This window comes from Mobula birostris, chromosome 7 (genome assembly GCF_030028105.1).
Source record: "Mobula birostris isolate sMobBir1 chromosome 7, sMobBir1.hap1, whole genome shotgun sequence".
Lineage (NCBI taxonomy): Eukaryota > Metazoa > Chordata > Chondrichthyes > Myliobatiformes > Myliobatidae > Mobula > Mobula birostris.
The window spans coordinates 78,931,164-78,950,928 of NC_092376.1; the positions used below are offsets into that span (position 1 = coordinate 78,931,164).

Sequence of the window (19,765 nt, forward strand, 5' to 3'; positions counted from 1 at the left end):
CTTTTATTTGGGCGAATTGTATTTGAATTACACAAAATACTTTTGTCAAACTTTCAAATTAATTCAAACAAGAAAACGCTGTAACTAGCATATCAAACAGGCCATAGCTGTCTTTCTTTAAGAATATTACAATACTTCACACCTTTAATTCTAAGTTTCATTATTTAATTTTATTTCAACACGAAAAATAAATGAATAAAAATTGACTGTTGCACTCAGTGTGATGACTGGGGCTGAATACTTTCTGCTAATTCCCTGAAATTTGGCTCGTAACTACAGACAGCCAGTCTGAGAGGTGTAGGGTTGCCAACTGTCCCGTATTCTCCCCGCTAAGGTAGAACGTTCCTATGAAACCTTTCGTGCTGAAATGCTTTACGCCGAAGAAGCAATTACTATTAATTTATATGGAGAAAAATTTTGAGCGTTCCCAGACCCAAAAAGATAACCTACCAAATCATACCAAATAACACATAAAACCTAAAATAACACTAACATATAGTAAAAGCAGGAATGATATGATAAATAAACAGCCTATTTAAAGTAGAAATAATGAAAATTAAGCCAAAACCGAATGGTGGGGTAAAGAAAAATATCGGCACATCACGCATGCGCACACATGTGCCTGCGCAGGGTTTCATGGTCATCAAAGTTGCTGGTGAACGCAGCAGGCCAGGCAGCATCTGTAGGAAGAGGTGCAGTCGACGTTTCAGGCTGAGACCCTTCATCAGGACTAACTGAAGGAAGAGTGAGTAAGAGATTTGAAAGTTGGAGGGGGGGGGGAGATCCAAAATGATAGGAGAAGACAGGAGGGGGAGGGATGGAGCCAAGAGCTGGACAGGTGATTGGCAAAAGGGATACGAGAGGATCATGGGACAGGAGGTCCGGGAAGAAAGACAAGGCCGGGGTGGGGGGGGGACCCAGAGGATGGGCAAGGGGTATATTCATGGTAGTCTTTCCCGGGGTAAACACAAATACCCGGGATTTGACTGCTACTTTTGTCTGTTATTTGGGAGTGAGAAAGTTGGCAACCCTAGTGAGGTGTCTGTCAGTAAGTCAGCTCCTGTACATAGATTTAATAATTTTCATCTGTGAAAATGCAATTTCACATAGATAAGTTAACCTGAAGTAGGCACTGTCTTTTATTGCTATAAAACCAATGTGCACACCGCGCATTGCTCGACCCCATCTGTAGTAATTGCCACCAGTTTATGAATGAGGATGTCATTTTCACGAACATATTTTTTAAACTCATTGTAAGTATCCTCCCCTCTCGTTCTTTCCTTTAATTGCAAAAGAGTGAGGAAGTCTTCCTTTGTTGTAAAATCCTGGAAAGCCATTCTGACAAATACAAGCTGAGCTGTTTGCATTACATCCAGGGATTCATAGAACTGTTGTGAAAAAATATTCACAGAGTGACAAGTCGATCCACGTCCTCTGACAGTGATTTTACCCTCCTTGTCACTGTTGCAGGGCCAAGCAGTATATTATGTATTGCGGTTGTGATGCCGTTTTTGTTTTTAAAGTCATTAAAAACAGTCTCTGCGGTAATGACCATTGCTTCCTTGAATAAATCGCCATCTGTAAAAGGCTTCTTGTGTTTAGCCAAAAGGTGACTTACACGAAATGATGCTTCAATAGCAGCCTTATTTTGAGCAGCATGGTTTGTGGTAAACGATTGCTGGGCCTTCAACCCCGATTTCAGCTCAACTTTCCAGGCACGAGTTGCGCTCTTTGGGGGGTAGGTGTCTTTAAATTTCTGGTGTTTGGTGTTATGGTGCCGCTCCAGATTCCCTCTTTTGATCAGTGCTAGTGTTTGGTGGCACAACATACATACACACTTGTCTTTCACCAAGGTAAATAGAAATTCCTCCTCCTATTCTATATGGAATTTGTATGTTTTCGCCGCCTTTTGTGGAGCCTCCGCCATGCTATTAGTATATCACGAGCGAGGGCCAATTGTGTCGCCTCTGATCTGAGCCGATATTCACCTAATTAATTAGCTTGTTTACTTAGTTTTTTTTGTTAAAGATGTGCTGTGTGTATCCCAACTACCGCTGCACCCCTGCGTGCTTCACGGCCCGGAGGTTGGGGACACTGCCGTATATCGATGTTTGCGACAGTCTGTACTGTTACTGAATCTGATTGGTCACTTTGATGCAGTGCAGGCTACGCTGAAAACGTGATGCATGGCGGGGGAACTACACACTTGTGCACTGGGCAGAAAGAACGGAACTAAACCCCCGCAACCCAGAAACAATCTCTCTTTACAAACAGCTTTTTAGCGAAAATATTGCTATGTTACCATTATGCTAATTAGTATTACTTACTTTTATAATGCTCACATTACAACAGTATGTGTGTATTTATTTTTGATTTTTCTTCGGGATCTACTGGGAAAGTCTCAAAGATCGACCAGTCGATCGCGATCGACGGGTTGGCGACCCCTAGTCTAGGAAATAAAGTTTTCAAAAATCAGAGCAAAGTTGCAGTACCAGAGAGATATCAAGGATTGTTGTCTTCTTTGCTTCCAAGAAACATGGCTCACCATCCACCGCAGAGACAAAGCAGTTGATCTAAAGGTAGAGAGGCGGAGTATGTTTCATTGCACCAATTAACTCATTGTGGGTGTACAGACGTGCCGGTTCTGTATCAATCCTGCTCACCTGATCTGGAACATCTACCGGTCAAGTGTCATCAATTTTATCTGCCAAGGGAGTCTTCCACCGTCATCCTGGTAGTGGCGTACATTTCACTCTTGGCCAACGTCAAGCAGGTAATGGAGAAGCTGAACAGTCACAAAGAGCACCCTGATGCTCTCCCTGTCATTGTGGGGGAATTTTAACCAAGCCATTTTGAAGAAATTACCACCAACACGTCACCTGTAGAACCAGAGGAGCCAACACACTTGAACACTGTAAAACTACTGTGAAGAAAACTTAAAGTGCAGGCACACCATCCCACTTTGGAAAGTCTGATCATCTGGCTGTACTCCTATTCTTGGTGTGCAGGCCGAGATTGAGGACCACAACAATAGTGGTGAGGGCCATGAAGCTATGGTCAAGGGAGGTGGATGACTGCTTTGAATTAGTGGACTGGACACAATATTCAGGGATTCATCTTTGAATCTGAATGTATATGCCACAGTTGTCACCGACTTCACTAAGACCTGTGTAGATGAGTATGTGCCTTCGAGAACATACCAGACATACTCAAACCAAAAACCGAGGATGAACCAGAAGATTTGTAGCTGAGGGCTAGATCTGTGGCATTCAAGACCAGTGATCCTGAACTATACAAGAAGTCCAGGTGCAACCTACGAAAGACTATTTTAGGAACAAATAAACAATTCCAACCCATTGAAGTTAGAAACTGAATCAGATACTCATTGCTCTGGCAGGGTTTGCAGGCCATTGTTTCCTACAAGGAAAAGCCTAACATAATGAATGGCTCTGATGCTTCATTCCCAGATGAGCTCAACTCATTCTTTTACGCATGCTTTGAAAGGGAGAATAAAACTACACCTGTGCGAATCCCTGCAGCATCTGGTGACCCTGTGATCTCTGTCTCAGAGCATTTTTCAAGAGGATAAATTCGCGATAAGTGTCAGGCCCTGATGGTGTACCTGGTAGGGCACTGAAAACCCATGCCAATCAATTAGCGCGAGTATTCAAAGCCATCTTTAATCTCTCACTGATGTAGTCCGGTGGTTCCCATCTGCTTTAAACGAGTGACAATCATACCAATGCATGGTGCCCAATAACAGCAGTGTGAACTGCCTCAAAGACTATTGTCCAGTTGCACTCATATACTGTAATATGTTGGGACCAGGTTAGATCCTCACAGATATTGACCACCCAGGAACTTGAAATTGCTCATTCTCTACTTCTGATTCCTTTGAGGATTTGTTCATGTTCCCATATCATACCCTTTCTGAAGTCCACAATCAGCTCTTTGGCCTTACTGTTGTTGAATGCAAGGTTGTTACTAATACACCACTCAACTAGCCAGTATATCTCGCTCCTGTATACCTTCTTGACTCACTCTAAAATTTTGCCAACAATGGTTGTGTCATCAGCAAATTTATAGATGGCATTAGAGCTCTGCCTAGTCACATAATCATGGGTATAGACAGCGTAGAGCAGTGGGCTAAGCACACATCCCTGAGGTCTGCCAGTGTTGATCATCAGTGAGAAGGAGTTCTTATTACCAATCCACACAGACAGTGGTCCTCTGGTTAGGAAGTCGAGGATTCAATTGCAGAGGGAAGTACAGAGGCCCATGTTCTGTAGCTTTTTGATCAGGACTGTAGGAATGATGGTATTAAACACAGAGTTATAGTCATTGAACAGCATCCTGACATAGGTGTTTGTATTGTCCAGGTGATCTAAGACCGTGTGAAGAGCCATTGAGATTACGTCTCCTGTAGATCTATTGCAGTGATAGGCAATTTTCAGGGCCTTGCTGATAGGAGGAGGCACCCAGGTGTGAGTTAGATCAGCTGGTTTAGTGGTGTTGCAACAACAACCTTGCCCACAACATCAGTAAGACCAAAAGGGTAAGAGGAGGACACACACACCAGACCTCATAGAGGTGCCAGCAGTGGAAAGGGTGAACAGTTTCAAGTTCCTGGGTGTTAACATCTCTGAAAATCTATCCTGGGCCCAACATATTGTTGGAATTACAAGGACAGTGGCTATATTTCATTAGGAGTTTGAGTTGATTTGATATGTTACCAAATACTTGCAAAGATGTACGATGACAAGCATTGTAAGTGGTATCATCACGACCTGGTATGGGGGGCCCACTGCAAAAGTGTGGAAAAAGCTTCATGAAGTTGCATTCCCAACCAGCTGCATCATGGATACTAGCCTCCCCAGCTTCGAGGACATCTTCAAAAGGCAATGCCTCAAATACAACATCCATCATCAGGGACTCATATAGTAATACATGTTTTTTTAAAATTATATATTGCACTGTATTGCTGCCGCAAAATAACAAATTTCACTGTGTATGCCTGTGAGATTAAACCTGATTCTAATTCTTCTGATACTGAATCTGATCTCGATTTGACCTGAATGCATTCAGCTATTTAGTTTCTCATTCCTTAGACTCATGTACTTGATGCATGATTGGTATTACTTCCTGTATGATTGTGACCTTCTCCTACCATAGATACATTTGCATTGCCATCTCCACTTGAACTGAAATCAGTCAGAACATCTTCTATATTTTTCTACAAGATCCCTGGTTTTCTATGTTTCTGCCATACAAGGTGTTAGTCAGTTAAATCTTTACTCACTGGCTTATTTGCATCCATGGCAAGTGTATTGCCCATATTAAATTCAGGTACTTCCCAGTCCTTCTGCATAGCTTCTCTGTCCGTGTGCTTTTTCGTACCTGAAACTTTATCCAGCATGTGTTGTCAGGGATCATCTTGACAGATTTCATGTTAGTTCAGAACTTAAGTCTTCAAATATTTTCTTAGAATTCAACTTTCCTTCTACCCTTTAATTGGTTTGTGTGTACTTTCGCTGCTTGTTTCTTTTTGAATCTTTACCTCTGATTCTGAAACCCTGTAAGCATTATTAAGTCACAGAATGTTTATTCTGTAATTATGGAGTCCCTCTGAGCTTCCAAATCTCACTGCCTCCTGATTCACTCCTTGCTCTTCAGCAAAACGACGTTTCTCTAATTTCCTTTTCCTCTCTTGTCTTGATTTGTTTTTATTATGAATTAATATATTTAATATTAAGGCTCTGGGGGTTTAAACCACAGCCAGTTATTTCTACCTGTTTTGCCTTTTACTTGATTGTCTGTAAAACTGTTATCTCTAATTTGTGGAACGCCATTATTAGGGAACTTGTCTTTCAGTAACCTTCCCTGTTCACTTGTACAATGGAAAGGGCCTGCTCTGAACTGCAGTTTTAAGACTTAAATGAATTTATAATCCTGAGAATTTAGCAGCTTCATAATGCACAAGAAAATTCGTAAGACATATTAAATTACCTTTTGGTCTCACTGTAGCCATCTTCTTTGCTGCTTCAGAATGGATCAGAATTAATTTGTATTTGTTGGTGTGCCTGACCTTACAAGCAAATTCCTGTTTAGACCAAACTCTTGTCAATCTTTTGCAGCTAAATTAACTATTGAGTTGCATTTATTCACTTGTCAAATCTCAGGCAGTCCTGAATCTTCACGCATTTTTTCCCCCACAGTAAATACTCAAGATAATGCATGATGGTGCATTTTGGTAAAAAGAACAATGGTGCGGACTACTACTTAAAAGGGGAGAAGGTCCCTCAGAGGCGCAGAGGGACCTAGGAGTCCTTGTGTAAAACTTCCAGAAAGTTAACTTACTGGTTGAATCTGTGGTAAAGAAGGCAAATGCAATGTTGACATTTATTTCAAGGGCAATAGAATATAAAAGCAAGGAGATAATGCTGAAGCTTTATAAGACACCAGTCAGGCTGCACTTCGAATATTTTCAACAGTTTTAGGCTCCGTATCTCAGAAAGGGTGGGTTGTCATTGGAGAGAGTCCAGAGGAGGTTCACGAGGTTGATTCTGGGAATGAAGGAGTTTACATATGAGGAGTGTTTGGCAGCTTCGGGCTTGTACTCGCTGGAATTTAGAAGAATGTGTGGATATTTCATTGAAACCTACCGAATGTTGAAAGGACCAGATAGGGTGGATGTGGAGAGGATGTTTCCTGTGGTGGGTATCCAGAGCTAGAGGGCAAAGCCTTAAAATTGAGGGGTGATCTTTTAGAACAGAGGTAAAGAGGATTTTTTTTTTAGCCAGAGGGTTGTAAATCTGTGGAATGCTCTGCTGCAGACTGTGGTGGAGGACAGGTGCATGGGTATTTTTAAAGTGGAAGTTGATCGTCTCCTGATTGGTCAGGTATCGAAGGATATGTCAAGAAGGCAGGTATATGGGGGATGAGTGAGATCTGCGATCAGCCATGATGGAGTGGCGGAGCAGACACGATGGTCTAAATGGCCTCATTCTGCTCCTTTGTCTTATGGTCTCTTGGAGACTAAATCATTGAAAATACTCAATGAAGAAAGCTCAAGCTTTGTTGTCCAGGGCATTTTAGGGTTATGGGGAACGGGGGGAAAGTGGAACTGAGGCTATGAACGGATTAGCTGTAATCCTGGTGAACAGTGGAGCAGAATGAAAGTGTATTTGCCTAATTCCACTTTTTCCCTTTTTAGATTAGATTAGATTATGAGGACACGCAGTCCTCGTTTATTGTCATTTAGAAATGCATGCATTAAGAAATGATACAATGTTCCTCCAGACTGATATCACAAAAAAAACAAGACAAACCAAAGACTAACACTGACAAGCAACACACATCAAAGTTGCTGGTGAACACAGCAGGCCAAGCAGCATCTGTAGGAAGAGGTGCAGTCGACGTTTCAGGCCGAGACCCTTCGTCAGGACTAGCACTGACAAGACCACATAATTATAACATATAGTTACAGCAGTGCAATGCAATACCATAATTTGATAAAGAGCAGACCATGGGCACAGTAAAAAAAAGTCTCAAAGTTCCGATCGACTCCCGATAGTCCCGATAGCAGGCGGCAAAAGGGAGAAACTCTCCCTGCCATAAACCTCTAGGTGCGACAACTGCAGATGCATTGGAGGCACCCGACTGCAGCCAACTCTGAGTCTGTCTGAAAGCTTCGAGCCTCTGACCAGCCCCTCCGATACAGCCTCCCGAGCACCATCCTCTGACGAGTGCTTCGACCCTGTCCCCGGCCGCCGAGCAACAAGCGAAGCCGAGGACTCGGGGCCCTCTCCTCCGGAGATTCTGGATCACACAGTAGCAGTGGCAGCAAAGAAAGCATTTCAGAACTTTCTCTAGATGTTCCTCTGTGCTCTCACGTCTGTCATCAGGATTGTGCACGGCACCGTACTTGACAGATAACAGATATCATTCACCGGAGTGGCCGTTGCGCACTGCATCGCGCCACCATCTTCTTGTCCTCCATTTACCTAATTCTACTTTTTCCCTTTTTTTTGTTATTACAGAGATAATACATAATTTTGCTCACAGATTCAATATTTCAGTTGCTGATATTTGTAGCACAGTTATAATATGTTGCTTTGGCCAGAATTCAATGCCATTTAATTTTTTTTTGTTGGTCTTTTAATATTTGGGTGTTGAAATCTAATCCATATTGTTGATTTAATTCCATTTAAGTAAAAACATGAATTGTTTTTTTTTGTGAGAATGATTTCTGTTTATAGGACCTTAAAAAAACTTGTCTTATGTGACTACCAATAAGAAGGTGATTAATTGTGGAATTTTAGTTTCTGAGCTGCTTAAGCTTGACATTTGGTGAGGCAAGAAAATTGGTGTGTAACCTTATTTCTAGATGTCAAAGAGCTAAATGTTGAAAGAATTACAAGAATAAAAAAAATAAAAAATACTAATTTCATGTGAATTTTGATGTCCAATTTAGAACACAGAACAGTGCTGCACAGGAACAAGCCATTCAGCCCACCATGTCTGTACTGACCAATCTGATTTGCCTGAACATAGTCAATATCCCGCTATCCTTCTGCCTGTCCATGTATCTCTCTAAGTGTCTCTTTTGCGTTACTGTCCTATCTGCTTTTATTGTCGACTGTGACAGCATGTTTCAGGCACTCACTGCCCTTTGTGTAAACAAGAAAAAAATGCCCAGCATATCTCTTTTATATTTCCCCCCCTTTCACTCTAAATAGGCTCTCTAGAACAAAGAATGTTACAGAATAGGACAGGCCCATCGGAGCTTTGCCTGCCCTTGAAGCTAATCCAAGATTAATGTCACCATTCCCTCCTGCACAGCCCTCCATTTTTGTCTCATCTATGTTCTTAACTTAGAGTCTCTCATATGTCCCTAATGTATCTGCGTCTACCACTACCCGTGACAAAGTGTACCTTGAACAGCAAGTTCAAGTTTGGTTGTCGTTCAACCGTACATCAATATAAACAAATGAAACACCAATCTTCTGGGACTAAGATGCAAAACACTTTACCAACATCACACTGCACAAAGCACAAATAGCACAGTTATTGCAGAAAATCATACAGTCGTAAAAACAATAGAGCCCAAATCCCTGAGTGGCATGACTGCAGATTGTCCTTCCATGGAGCAAACATGGAAGGGTGGCACGGAGCGAACATTGGAGGTTAGCACTAACAAGAAGGGCCAGTTCCCAACTCAAAATGAATTCCAGTGCACACATCGAGGCCTCCAGTGTCTTCTCCCCTGGGCGGCTGCAACAGGCGATCCGACGGCGAAGCCTAATCCTCGCCACAACTGAAGCTCCCAAATTGTTGGTCTCGCCAATGGACCAGTGAAACCATTCACAGTCTCGACACAACAATATGCAACAAGTTCAGGCGACAACACAACAACAATACACCATAAATGTAGCTCCATCGCTATCAAGCAGCTTGCTGATCGATGGTTCTGCAGTGCTTGATGGTCTTAGTCTCCAGCAGTCACGAAAAGGACATAGAGGACAAACAAGTACACCTTTGTTTGGACCAGAGTATCTTCTGCATCCAAACACACCATCATCTGTATGCAAAATACTGCTCTGTGTGCACTATTCTCTTAAAAAAAACACATCAGTCATCCCCATTTTCACTCAGTGGTCACTTCATTAGGTATACCTCATTAATGCAAATATCTAATATCTTGCAGCAAATCAATATATAAAAGCATGCAGACATGGCCAAAAGGTTCAATTGTTGTTCAGACCAAGCACCAGAATGGGGAAGAAATGTAAATTAAATGACTTTGATGGTTGGTACCAAACGGGGTGGTTTGAGCATCCCTAGAATTGGTGCAGAAACAAAAAAAAATCGGTGAGCAGCAGTTCTATGGCTGAAAATGCCTTCTTAAAGAGAGAAGTCAGAGGAGTATGGCCAGACTGGTGGAAGTTTACAGGAAGGCAACAGTAACTAAAATAACCATGTTACAACAGTGATGTACAGAGAGCAATTTCTACTCCACCTCTGTCACCTCATACTTCTTGTGCTGGCTATCTCTCCTCCATCCTTGCAGCCCCAGATGACTGAAAATGTGCCTGTCCACCTCTCTCCCCAGATGCTGCCTGACCCACATTTACATCCAGCAGCATCCTTTGGTCACTATTTACAATTCCAGCAGTTTGATATCATCTGCAGATTTACTATTTAGATCACCCACAATTTCATCCATTTACATGAATATATAATATGACAAACAACAGAACTGATTTTTGTGGTGAGAAACCTGCAGTGAGGGAAAAAAAAACACCTTTCCAGCACTGCTGTCTGTCTTCTGTGTCCAAACCAAATTTGTATCAAATTTACTTAGCATAAATCTCTTGTGACCTAAGCTTCTGGACTAACCTACCACAAGAAACTTTCTCAAATGTTTTACTAAAATCAATTTAACAAAATCCTCATTAATCATTTTCATCATTTCCTCAAGTAGTTTAATCAAATATGTGAGATAGGACCTCCGCTGCACAAAGCGTGCTGACAATCCTGAACAAATCCATGCTTTTTCAAAGTGTGAGTAAATCACGACTCAAGAAATCTTTTCCAGTAGCGTCCTTATCACTGATATCAGATTCATCATTGTACAAATCTCTGGATTGTCGCTTGTTGCTCTTAAACAATGGAAAAATATTGGCTGTTCTGCAGACTTCACTGGTAACTAAAGAGGATCTCTGTCTCGGTCCCATGCGATATCCTCTTTTAACTCCCTCAGTATCCTAGGATGGATTCTGTGAGCCACTGGGTACTTTTTCACCTTAATATTTTTAAGTATCTTACTTAATAGCATATCCTAGAACATAAATACCTCACCCCCATCTCACCATAATTCGTATCCCTTTATGGTGAATACCAGTGTAAAGACCTCGACCACCTTCTCTGGCTCTGCACATATATTTCTTCGTTTGACCTTGATTGGACCTACCCTTTCCTAGCCTAGACTCTTGCTTCAGATATACAAATAAATTGTCATAAGTTCTCCTTACTCCTAGATACCAAAGACATTTCATGACTATTTATTAGTTTTACTCATTCCATGTTTAAGTTTTTTGCTGCTTCCCCCTCCATATCACCAAGGGCCTTGTTCAATTTAAGTTTCTTCAAACTTGTGTATGTTTCCATTTACTTTTTGATTAAACCATGACTATATCATAACTTCTTTCTCTTTTATCCTCGTTGGAGCATCCTGGTCATGAACTCTAATCAGCTAGCCTTTAAAAACTTCCATACGTCAGATTAACACTCATGTAGCTGCTCCAAATCTTATTTCCCCAGTTCCTGTTTAATAATATTGTGATTGGTTTTTCCCTAATTTAACACTTTCATCTTAAGTTCAGTCTTACCCTTATCCATAATTATCGTAAAACTTAGGGAATTATGATAACTGTTCCTAAAATGCTCCCATGATAAAACTTTGATCGCCTTCCCAGTACATGATCTAGTTAGACTATCTACATATTGTTTCAAGAAACTCTACTCCTTGCATCTAACAAATTCCACACCATTTAACTATTTAAAACAATTCAAAACAGTAAGTAGAAAAGCAGTGAGAAATTACTCATGGAAGCATCCAAAACCATGCAAATGTTTATTAACGATTATATAAAAGCACTATTTAAATTGGACCAATTGAGAGACAGGAAAACATAACTCCATGGTCTCAGTTAAAAAGCAAAGCGGGCCCACTGATTCTCCTCACTGTTAGGTTTCTTTGATTTTGGGGGATCATGCCCTCTCCAACTGCTGATTCAAAAGATTAATAAATGTTTTCAACCTTTGTATCATGAACTTCCAATTTAGACTGGCTTATGAAGGTCATTTTAATCTGTGGATACTTGGAGGCATTTGGATTTATATTTGGAATTGAGTGAAGTTGGACTGATATACAGTGGATGATTGGATATAGGAGTCTGTCATCAACAAGGCACTGTGATTGAAACTTATTTCAGTGCATCACTCATTTGGGATTTCAATCAGAATACTTGGGCAATATACATAAAATTATTGGAGGAACTCAGCAGGCCAGGCAGCATCTATGGAAAAAAGTACAGTCGATGTTTCGGGCGGAGATCCTTTGGCAAGACTGGAGGGAAAAACATGAGTTGATTTAAAGTGTGGGGGGAGGGGAGGGGAGGGAGAAACACAAGGTGATAAGTGAAACTGGGAGGGTGAGGGATGAAGCAAGGAGCTGGGAAGTTCCAATAGGATCCCACCACTAAACCCAACTCTTCCCCCCGCCCCCCCCCCCCCACTTTTTGCTTCCCTCAGGGATTGCTCCCTACATGACTCCCTTGTCTCTTGTCCATTCATCCCTCCTCACTGATCTCCCTCCTGGCACTTACCCTTGCATGAGGAACAAGTGCTGCACCTGCCCCTACACCTCCTCCCTCACTACCATTTAGGGCCCGAAACTGTCCTTCCAGGTGAGGCGATACTTCACCTGTGAGTCTGTTGGGGTCATATGCTATGTCCTGTATATGCAGTGTGGTCTCCTGTATATTGACGTGTCTGGACGTAGATTGGGAGACTGCTTCACTGAGCACCTGTGCTTCGTCCCCAAGAAGAAGTGGGATCTCCTAGTGGCCACCCATTTTAATTCCACTTCCCATTCCCATTACGCTATGTCCATCCATGGCCTCCTCTACTGCTGCAATGAGGCCACACTCAGGTTAGAGGAACAACACCTTGTATTCCATCTGGGTAGCCTTCAACCTGATGGCATGAACATAGATTTCTCTCCTGCCCTCTCCTTCACGTTCCCCATCCTCTTTTCCCTCTCTCATTTTATCTCCTTTACCTGCCCATGGCCTTCCTCTGGTGCTCCTCCACCCTTTTTTTTTCTTCCATGGCCTTCTGTCCTTCTATCAGATTCCCCCTTCTCCAGCCCTGTACCCTTTTCACCAATCAACTTCCCAGCTCTTTACTTCATCCCTCCCACTCCCAGTTTCACCTGTCACCTTGTGTTTCTCTCTCCCCTCCCCCACATTTTAAATTTACTCCTCATTGACTGTACTTTTTTCCATAGATGCTGCCTGGCCTGCTGAGTTCCTCCAGCATTTTGTGTGTGCTGCTTGGATTTGCAGCATCTGTAGATTTTCTCTTGTTTGTGATTAGAATACTTGGGCATGTAGGTTATCACATTTGTTGCATATGCATCTTTGTGCCATGAATAAAATGTCACAGCCACTTTTATGTTTAAGGGTCCACTATGTTTTTTTAAGTGGCATATGGTCAACAACAGCACTGCATGCTAATCGGTTGGGATCACAGTTTTATGATACAGACTCTCTAACATAAAACAATTTCAAGTTTATGTTCAAGACAATTATAATATTGTGATGGTGCAGCATTTTTGTCAGAGTAAATGAGTTGTATACAACATTAGATAACGGGGTGACCCGTTGGGGCACACTTTGAGAGAAGGGTAGTGCAGTCTGATGTAACCAGAATTAACATTGAATTTTCCTGAATGCTATTGGTATCGCTTTGCTTTGGAAACTGAAGTAGAAAACCTCAGTTTATTAAAGAAGAATGATGCGTAGCAAAGCAAATATAGCTCCTCCTCGTTTAACGAATGACACTTTTAATGGCATAATTTCTGGTTCATCTGCCACCCTTGTGCCTCTCGTTGTCATTCATCCCTTTCATCTCCCATCTCTTCATCTCTTCTGCTGTTTGTTCTTTGTCTCTGATCCTGAAGATGTGCATTTCTCAGCTCCTTTGTCTCTTCCTCCCTCCTCCTCCTGTGCCTGTTTTTGTCATTCTGGAGACGTGCAGCCCTTTCATCCCCTGTCTCTTCATCTCTTCTGCTGTTTGTTGTTTGTCTCTGATCATGGAGACGTGCATGCCTCTCCTCCTCTGTCTCTTCTTCTCTCATCTTTTTTTGTCCTGACTCTTTGATCCTGGAGTTGTGAGGCCCTGGCCTCATCTGATTCTTGTTCTCTCCGTCTCCTTATTGCTTCCCAACAACATTTGGCGTCATCTCGTGACCATAATGTCCCCCTTCCCTTTCCACGCGGCATAATTAGGCTGACCATTTTTGTTTTACCCTAATGTTGGATAGAAGATACAAAGCAGTAACACCAAAGGATGCTGATTATTCTTGATGTGGTTGGCGCTCTCCTAAATGGACGTAATATAGTCAGCACTGTCCTTTGACTACAGCAAAGGGTTTTATGGGTGTCCCGAAGTATGTCATTACAATAAGATTTAATGATCTCTTATTGATGGGTGACAGTTAGATCTGTCCCAATCCTGCACATGCTGATGGTGATTAGCAGAATGTGACCCCTCGAGATAGAGCTGCCCTGCCCTTTTGCTCCGGTAGGTGTCGCTGCTGAGGCTGGCCATGCGCATGTGTTGGGCTGTCGCGTCCCAATTTCCATGATGGCCGATCGGCTCTAAGGTGAAAGCAAGCCTGTTGATTTTGGCGAATGAGCAATTTTATACGAATATATAACCCTGATCTTTTCCTGCATTCTGTACATTAGCGCATTTTAATTCGATTTAGCCAAAAGAAAATGCCACTGTAATGCACTGTTTGTGCTAATTGGAGGTCACAAACAGACAGAGCATGAGAGTTTTAGCAGTATATAGATGAATATTCTTGGTCAGAATCTATATTCAATCAGCAGTTGGAAAGCATGCAACACACATCAAAATTGCTGGTGAACGCAGCAGGCCAGGCAGCATCTTTAGGAAGAGGTACAGTCAACGTTTCGGGCCGAGACCCTTTGTCAGGACTAACTGAAAGAAGAGCTAGTAAGAAATTTGAGAGGGGGAGGGGGAGATCCAAAATGATAGGAGAAGACAGGAGGGGGAAGGATGGAGCCAAGAGCTGGACAGTTGATTGGCAAAAGGGATATGAGAGGATCATGGGACAGGAGGCCCAGGGAGAAGGAAAAGGAGGATGAGGGGAAATAACCAGAGGATGGGCAAGGGGTATAGTGAGAGGGACAGAGGGAGAAAAAGGAGAGAGAGAGAAAGAATGTGTATGTAAATAAATAATGGAGAGGGAGGTAGGTCATTAGCAGAAGTTTGAGAAGTCAATGTTCATGCCATCAGGTTGGAGGCTACCCAGACGGAATACAAGGTGTTGTTCCTCCAACCTGAGTGTGGCTTCATCTTTAGAGTAGAGGAGGCCGTGGATAGACATATCAGAATGGGACGTGGAATTAAAATGTGTGGCCACTGGGAAATCCTGCTTTCTCTGGCGGACAGAGCGTAGGTGTTCAGCGAAACGATCTCCCAGTCTGCGTTGGGTCTCACCAATATATAGAAGTCCACATCAGGAGCACCGGATGCAGTATATCACCCCAGCCAACTCACAGGTGAAGTGTCGCCTCACCTGGAAGGACTGTCTGGGGCCCTGAATGGTGGTAAGGGAAGAAGTGTAAGGGCATGTGTAGCACTTGTTCCGCTTACAAGAATAAGTGCCAGGAGGAAGATCGGTGGGGAGGGATGGGGGGGACGAATGGACAAGGGAGTCGCATAGGGAGCAATCCCTGCGGAAAGCGGGGGGGGGGGGAGGGAAAGATGTGCTTAGTGGTGGGATCCCGTTGGAGGTGGCGGAAGTTACGGAGAATAATATGTTGGACCTGGAGGCTGGTGGGGTGGTAGGTGAGGACAAGGGGAACCCTATTCCTAGTGGGGTGGCGGGAGGATGGAGTGAGAGCAGATGTGCGTGAAATGGGGGAGATGCGTTTGAGAGCAGAGTTGATGGTGGAGGAAGGGAAGCCCCTTTCTTTAAAAAAGGAGGACATCTCCCTCGTCCTAGAATGAAAAGCCTCATCCTGAGAGCAGATGCGGCGGAGACGGAGGAATTGCGAGAAGAGGATGGCATTTTTGCAAGAGACAGGGAGAGAAGAGAAATAGTTCAGATAGCTGTGAGAGTCAGTAGGCTTACAGTAGACATCAGTAGATAAGCTGTCTCCAGAGATAGAGACAGAAAGATCTAGAAAGGGGTGGGAGGTGTCGGAAATGGACCAGGTAAACTTGAGGGCAGGGTGAAAGTTGGAGGCAAAGTTAATGAAGTCAACGAGCTCAGCATGCGTGCAGGAAGCAGCGCCAATGCAGTCGTCGATGTAGCGAAGGAAAAGAGGGGGACAGATACCAGAATAGGTTTGGAACATAAATTGTTCCACAAAGCCAACAAAAAGGCAGGCATAGCTAGGACCCATACGTGTGCCCATAGCTACACCTTTAGTTTGGAAGAAGTGGGAGGAGCCAAAGGAGAAATTATGAAGAGTAAGGACTAATTCCGCTAGACGGAGCAGAGTGGTGGTAGAGGGGAACTGGTTAGGTCTGGAATCCAAAAAGAAGCAGAGAGCTTTGAGACCTTCCTGATGGGGGATGGAAGTATATAGGGACTGGACATCCATGGTGAAAATAAAGCGGTGTGGGCGAGGGAACTTAAAATCATCGAGAAGTTTAAGAGCGTGAGAAGTGTCACGAACATAGGTAGGAAGGGATTGAACAAGGGGGATAAAACCGTGTTCCATCCCCCATCAGGAAGGTCTCAAAGCTCTCCGCTTCTTTTTGGCCCACTGCATTCACCAGCAACTTTGATGTGTGTTGCTTGAATTTCCAGCATCTGCAGAATTCCTTGAGTGTGAAAGCATGTTTTATTTGAGGTTGTTTACATTTGTAATTTTAAGCAGATTTGCCAAATGCAATATATGGAGAACAATTATTTGGTAATACAGTTTGACTACCCCCTTATCTGCCTCAAAGCAACACATTTTAATATGTCAGTGATAATAAACCTGGTTCTGATTTTGATGTAGGGCTGCTGTTCATCTACTACTGGCTGGAGTTCAAACAACACCGCCAAATTTATCACCAAATTTCCTACCAAGCTTCAATACCTCCTATTGCAACTGCGTCCTCGACTTATTCATTGGATGACCTCCCTAATGAAGGATTGAGAACAACATCTTCTCACTGACCATCAAATTAGGTGCACTTCAAGGCTGCATTTAGCCCCCTGCTTTACTGTTCGTACACCCACGACTGCATGGCTAAGCACAGCTCCAATACCATCTGCACAGTTGATAATGGCGCCAACGTTGTTGGCTGACTCATGGCTGGCTATGAATCAGTGAACAGGAGTGAGATAGAACACCTGGTTGAGTGATTGCCTGTTCTGATCGGAGGGACGAAAGTGGAGAGAGGTAGCCCCTACAATTTCCTGGGTCTAGCATCGCGGATGACCTTTTCTGGGCCCTTCTTCAATCATGAAGAAGGCACGCTAACATCTTACTTTCTTAGAAGCTGAAGATTTGCCATGTCACGATTACTGTAACAAAGTCTGACAGATGCATTGTTGGAAGTATCCTGACTGATTGCATCTTGGTCTGGTACAGCAATTCAAAAGCATGGGAATGTTAGATGCTGCAGAGAGTATTGGACACAGCCCAGTCCGTCATGGCATGGCCTAGTCTATCACGGAATAGACTTTCCACCATTGAAAACATCTATATGAGGCGCTTAATCAAGAAGGCAACATTTATCATCAAGGGTTCTCACCATCTACTTCACACCCTCTTCTTGCTGCTGTCATTGGGCAGAAGTTCCACACAATCAAGCTCAACTTAAGCTACTTTCCTGCAACCATCAGCTGCTTGAACCACCCTGCAGAATGCTACCTCAGTGTGGGAACACTACGAATACTATCATCGACCTATCTCCCATTATGTTTTTTTCCTACCTTTTTACACAATGTTTCCTTCACTATCTTGTATAATTTATGTTTGCTGTTTTTGTATGTATCTGGCATGCCTGTAATGCTGCTGCAAGCAAGTTTCTCGTTGTACCCGCACCTCACCTTAGGGGAGCATGTGACAATAAACTCGACTTTACAAAAATTTAAGCTGTTTTTCTAATGCAAACTAAATGTACAAAGTAAGTTTGTAAATTGAATACTTTGCATATTCTTGCCTGAAGTGTTTTGAAATGCCCCCTGCTGCCACTGCCATGAACTTCATTGGCACATGCATTGTCTGCAGGTGACACTTGTCACTTTTTCATTTACTATATCAAGAGGTGCCAGCAGCTGGTTCTTTTGTTGCTCTTCTCTCTTGCTTATTCTGTGTTCTTAGCACAGTTTTTCAATAGGTGGGTGGCTCCAAGAGTATCCATGTGACATGCTACTGTGCACTATCTATGCAAAATTCGGAAAGTCACTAACTATTCAAACGTAACTGAGAAATATGAAAACCAAATTAGCACTTTTTAAACAATTAATACTATTTAATTTAAATTAAATTAAACAAAATTGTCTCTTTACCATTCTATAGGCAATGTTTTCTTTCCCTTGATTCCAATTGGATTGGTGTTCTGTAGTCAGTTTAACCTGGTGGGATTCAGTCAACAAGTGGTCTAGGAGCTGGGACTCTGTGGAAGTATTCATTGTCCTGTTAAATGCACTAGTGCGGCATAAGGGCATCTGGTAACACAAGTGGCATGATGCCTTTCACAGCTTAAATTTCTATCCGTGTTGAACTTCCAGCTTTCAATCAGTAATTTAAGTTGTTCAGTTTGAAAGAATGAAATAATTTAAATAGAATTCAAACACGTCTTAGTCTGATATTTTAAGAGTCCATGTTCACTTATCATTTGTTCCCACAGATCAGACCAGTTGAAATGCCGGAGAACTGTTTCTGGATAAAAGCAAATGAAGACAAATATGAAAATCCTGACCTGTTTGCTCAGATTGGTGTAACATTTGGTGCACAGAAACGAGGTACTTTGTTGATTTTTAATGCAAAAATTCTTGTCTGCACATTTGCAAAATCCAGAACATTGTTGAAAATTTCTATGTCTGACTTTTGAGGATAAGTATGTCACATTTAATTCTTTGAAAATTGAGCATATTTTTACTATTTGATGACAACTTGTTCAGCAGCCTGCAATACACAGTGTTAATACATAGAGCAATACAGTACAGGTCCGTCAGCTCACAATGTTGTGTCAACCTTTTAACCTACTCTCAGATCAACCTGACACTTTCTTTCCACAAAACCGTCTATTTTCTGTCATCTATGTGTCTATCTAAAAGTATTTTAAGTGTCCCTAATGTATCTGCCTCTGCCACTACACTGGCATCATGTTCCACGCACCCACCACTCTCTGTGTTTAAAAAAAACCTACCTGACATCCCTCTCCTATACTTCGCTCCAATCACCTTAAAATGACGCTTTCTCGTATTAGCTATTTCCACCTTTAGAAAAAGGCACTTGTTGTCCAGTCTAACCAGACAGGATCAGTTCAGGAAATGGCTCTGAAGGTCTGCTGTGACCTAATTGAATACAGTGCAGTGGAAGGGACTAAATGACATTTTTGCGCAATTTCTCTTGTTATTATGTCAGTAATTTGTTTATTATTATTATGTGATTCAAGGTAAAGTGAAAAACTTTGTTTGTATGCCACCCAGGTGGATCATTTCATAATAGAAGTACATCGAGGCAGTACAATGTGAAGAACAATAATAAAATGCAAAATGTATGTGAGAAGAAACATTACAGAACGTGCAGTGCAGTTAGACAATAAGTTGCTAGGGCCACGGTGAGTTAGAGTATGAGGTCAAGAATTCTTCTTTATTGTATGAGAGGCCAATTTAAGAGTCTTATAACATAGAAGCTGTTCTTTAATCCCATTGTGCTTGTTTTCAATGTTTTGTATCTTCAGATTGATGGAAGGGGGTAGAAGAGAGCATTTT

General features: G+C 42.4%; 1 protein-coding gene across 1 annotated transcript in view; it reads left to right on the forward strand.

The window, feature by feature from the left end:
• LOC140200768 (protein diaphanous homolog 3-like) overlaps positions 1–19,765 on the forward strand; it is a 560,350-nt gene that overhangs the window by 191,149 nt on the left and 349,436 nt on the right. Inside the window, exon 17 of the mRNA XM_072264370.1 lies at positions 18,676–18,790. Coding sequence (XP_072120471.1) covers positions 18,676–18,790 — 115 coding nt within the window. The remainder of the gene's footprint in view (positions 1–18,675; positions 18,791–19,765) is intronic.